General features: G+C 44.1%; 1 protein-coding gene across 1 annotated transcript; it reads left to right on the top strand.

Annotated features, from left to right (window-relative positions):
- The first annotated feature begins 418 nt into the window (after positions 1-418).
- On the top strand, positions 419-3,322 carry igfbp1a (insulin-like growth factor binding protein 1a). Its single transcript, XM_084692770.1, has 4 exons — positions 419-920; positions 1,148-1,317; positions 1,640-1,768; positions 2,224-3,322. The coding sequence occupies exons 1-4, from the start codon at positions 548-550 to the stop codon at positions 2,332-2,334; spliced, it is 783 nt and encodes a 260-aa protein (XP_084548896.1). The 5' UTR covers positions 419-547; the 3' UTR covers positions 2,335-3,322.
- Positions 3,323-4,694: the final 1,372 nt, after the last annotated feature.

Raw genomic sequence — 4,694 nt, 5'->3', positions numbered from 1 at the left:
CCCGCCTGTGAGCAGGACTAAATTGCCTCAGTTCAGCCTCAATAATCAAACAGAATAGAATGAGCAGAATAAGAACTCAAAAATGGAACCCAATCTTGAAATTGCTTCTGGCACACTAAACTATATAAGATGTCACTCTTTTTTAACATCAGAGTTAGTATTCTTTTCACATTTACAACATCAAATGGTTGGGTAGTCGCTTGGGGTGTTAAAGAGAATAGAGAGCACTTCGTACAGGCACTGCTTGTTCCAAAATAAACATTTACGTGTTTTGAGTGTTGTATTCAAATGAGCTTCCTGGCCGGACATACACGGGCCAATCGGAGCCCATTGGATCATTACACCTTCTTTTCAGAAATCATTCATAACGCCGATGCGTCAAAGGACCCGGGTATAAATACGGCTGCGCGCAACGGATAGTTAGACATTTTTCCAAAATCAAAGGAAAGACACCAACGAACAGGAAGAACCGTGGAAATCCGGCTTACCTTTGACTATTCTCATTTTATTCCCTATATTATTTTTGCCCTGACTCTTATCGTTTGTCATGAGTGGATTATCTGTTCAATTCGTCGCGGCGGCAGCGGTGTGCTCTCTTCTGGTCACAGTGACGCTGGGGTCCCCGGTGTTGGGGCCAGAGCCGATCCGATGCGCCCCTTGCACTCCGGAGAAGCTGAGTGAGTGTCCGGCGGTGGCTCCCGGCTGTGCCGAGGTGTTACGGGAACCGGGTTGCGGATGCTGCCTCGCTTGTGCCCTCAAGGCGGGAGACCTTTGCGGCATCTACACGGCACCATGCGGGTCCGGTTTGAAGTGTACCCCTAGACCCGGAGACTCCCGGCCGCTGCATTCCCTCACTCGCGGACAAGCTTTCTGTACGGTCAGCATCGAGCCTGAACGGAGTCCTGAGCCCCCAAATCAAGGTATGTTTTCAGAGAATAGCAAAAACGAAAGGCTTTTGAAACTGCAGAAATGGGCTAATGTCAGAATCAAATTTAAGCCACGTCACGTCGGTCATGACAGCCCCATCGACAGGAATAGCCGTTATAATCAATATGAATGATTATTGTTTCATGTTAATGCCCTCTTGCTGTAGGCTACTGTATGTCACTCGAGTTCAACACTCATTCAGTTTCTATCACATTTCCAGAGCTGGAAGAGCATGACGCGGAGATGGAGAATGCAGCCAGCGTGACAGACCCCGGTTACAGCCTCTATGTCCCCGGTCATAGCAAGCCCTTCGACCCGCGTGCCGCTGCAGACGCACAAGAGAGCATGAAAGCCAAACTCAATGCCATCAGCAAGAAACTGTTGGAGCAGGTAAGCCTCTTAAGAAACACTGAAACCGTCTCACAACTACTGTATAACGTTGCTGAAACTTTTGAGGACGGCAAGCCAATGAGTAGTCTGGTTCAAACCACAAGGGGGAGCTCTCATCATGTGTGTGTGTGCAGTGGCTCGTAAAATGCCTCAGTAAATAGCTTGTATTGTCAAGAATAAGTCAGTGTGCTGCACCAATAAAACATGACCATTTGGAAATCGGGATTGTTAGTGGCACAGCAGTCAGCAAAGGCGTTAGACGACTACATTTCCCAGGTCACCCAGTTAAGCCTCTCCCTCCCCCTCTTTCTCCTTCCCCTAGGGACCCTGTCACGTAGAGCTGCAGAGAGCTCTGGAGAAGATTGTCAAGTCACAGCAGAAACTGGGAGATAAGCTGACCAGATTCTACCTCCCCAATTGTGACAAACATGGCCTCTACAAAGCCAAGCAGGTAGGCACCTTGTGCAAAACAGCCTTCGTTGGAGTGTGTGTGTGTATTTATACAGCAGGTGTGTGTGTGTGAGTGTGTGCGTACTTTTCGTCTAAGATTCACTATCGTCATCGTGAAAGAATCTCACCTGGTTGTGTGTGTGTAGCCAAGACGGTGCCAACCACAGCTTCAGGATGATGTGTGTGTGTGTACAGTATGTGTGCGTGTGTCTGTTCAGGCGGAGATTCGTTCAGCTTGCACAAATGTTTACACCTTGGAGCATCTCAAGCGTTTTTGACTGTGATGTAATCGTCCTGGCAACGCATGAGGCCTTGTGTGGCTGTGTGTGTGTGACTCCATAGGGTGGGGCCTGCACTCCAAAGTCGGGCCAGTCTTACATATAAACAGGTACTGGAAGGTGGTGTGCACAACGACCGAGGAGGCTGTAATCATGGTGTTTGCGTTTCTCCTTTCAGTGCGAGTCCTTTTTGGACGGCCAGAGGGGCAGGTGTTGGTGTGTGTCCTCCTGGAATGGGAAGAAGGTCCTGGGATCCAACGATCTGATCGGAGACGCCGAGTGTCCTTAGACAGACAGACACACACACAGAGCAAACTACTGGTTTTCTTTTGATGCCTGTTATTTATTGATTTGTCCATGGTGGTGTTTGATTCAGGTACACTGTCATTGTGGGACCAAGGTCCCCCCCACCCCCACCCCCCCGTCCCTCCGCTAGCCCCCGCCCCCCCCCCCCCCCCTACCAAAGAGAACATCTATTTTTGTTTCTGGAAAGATTTTAATATTAATGAATTTACTTTATAACTCCGACTTATTTATTTTAACTGTATGTATTCATTTGAGTGATTTTTTTAAAATGACAATATTTATATCATTTGCCTTACTGTTATCATTATTCATATTTGTATGGGTGTATAAAGTGTATATATGTCTTTATCTTTATCTTGAACTATATGGGAGTTTTCTGGTTTTGTTCAAAACAAACCAAACAATAACAAAAGCACTGAGTGACCAAACGTCTTTTAGATGTTTTTTCTAAATGTTTTGTTACTTTTCATATTGTAATTTTCATGTTTTATTTTCCTGATATGGTGTCTATAATAACTCAGTTATGTCAGTCAAATCAGTTCATGGAAATGGCTCAGTTAGGTGTTTCACAACTCAATTTCCCATGGTCCTGTGGGGTTGCAGATTGCATGCTGGGTAGTGCTGCTGCATTGCCCCTCTCACGGGTATCTACCTTAACCTACCTCCAATGTTTGTGTGTAGACTGTCAGTTGCTTTGGTGTATCTTGTCAATGAATTTTATTTTACTAGTGTCATGGCTTTCTGTAACCATGAACCCTTGACCACAAAGAGCAAATTGTTGACATTTGACCATGAAGCCCAACTGCGGTTGAAACATGTTTTATTTGTTTATGTATTAGCTCTGTCTTCATGCTGCTGTTGGAGAGAGGCATTTTCCAAAGTGATTAACTGCTTACTCATGTATATGTACACTTTTGTATTTGAGATGTTGTGTAAAGAAGTGATATATTTAATAAATATTTTAATCTCAACTTTGTTCATTGAGACTTTTTCTTGAGGGCCTCATGGATGTGGGGGTGGCCGCGTGGACTCAGCTTCGCTCTCTAGCACCTTTAGCATTACCTTTAGCATTACCTTTAGCATTATCTTTAGCATTACCTTTAGCATTACCTTTAGCATTACTTTTAGCATTACCTTTAGCATTACCTTTAGCATTACCTTTAGCATTACATTTAGCTGCAAACTCCCACTGTTCCTTGGAGGAATGTGGGGGGAAAAAAATATAACTATAAATCTCAGCTTCATCGATATATTGTGAAACCTTAACCTACCCATACTCACATATTTTCCATACACACACATGAACCCCACACAAGCTTATTGCTGTTCGGTCTCGCCTCTGGCCGTGTTTTGTGATCTCTAGATTTTGTGTGTGTGTGTCGGTTTACGGTCTTATCATGAGGATCTGAAGCAGGGAACCAGGCTAACTTTGGAAACCAGTATTTTTTCGAGGGGGTAACAGAACAGCATCCCTCACTCTCCTGCCTTTTGACCCGTCCTCTGTTTGCCTTGGTCAGGGGTAGGAATGTCCCACAATCTCCTGTGCCCACTGCCAGCCTGTCTGGCACCACCACATGTATTTCTGTTCTTTACAAATGGACCCGTCACTTCGTCCTCTTCACCGCACTCCAAGGCTGAGCGGGCCGACCCACCAGGACTTATGCATGTGAGAAGAAGGCATTTCCCTTCAACGGTCGAAAGCATTCATGTTTTTTTTTTCTCTCTTTTTTTTTAACTTGATTTCTCACCGTTTTTTTTCACACTTCAAACAAATTGTAAGGCTGGTTGTCGTCACCTCATGATTTCAAATAACTGACACAAAAAGCACGGACAGTAAATTAAAATAGTGTTCGTTTTTTATTTATAAAAGACATTAAATACAAATTATATTTTAACAAAATAATTTCCTTTCTTAAAGGAAAATCATAGCGGTGTGATTTTTCTAGTTTAGTTACATGAAAAGCTTTGTTCAAAGAATCAAAACTCTTTAAATGATGAATTTAAAATGAAAAAATAAAAATGAAGTACAGTTACCCGTGAACAGAAAGATTCTTACGTGACCAGCAGAAAAGTGAGGTACAGAAGGGTTTGCAGACAGAGGTGGGATGGTAGGGTGTGCATGGGGGAAAAGTGACTGACGGACTACTGTTGACTGGTGTTTTGGGTCCAGATCCATAAAACTACAGACCAAATAACTCAGGTTCTACATACCAATTGTACTACATCAAAATAGACTTAGCGTTACACAGACCGGTAGAACGACAGACAGACCATAACTATAGACCAGGAAACTAGAGTTCCTCGGACCCTTAGTGCTGATGTTCAATGGACCCGTCAAACTAC

The sequence above is a fragment of the Hypomesus nipponensis genome, chromosome 26, assembly GCF_054491055.1.
Source record: "Hypomesus nipponensis isolate SF chromosome 26, ASM5449105v1, whole genome shotgun sequence".
Lineage (NCBI taxonomy): Eukaryota > Metazoa > Chordata > Actinopteri > Osmeriformes > Osmeridae > Hypomesus > Hypomesus nipponensis.
Note: the sequence above shows the minus strand (reverse complement) of the source record. Positions and strands in the feature narration are given on the sequence as shown.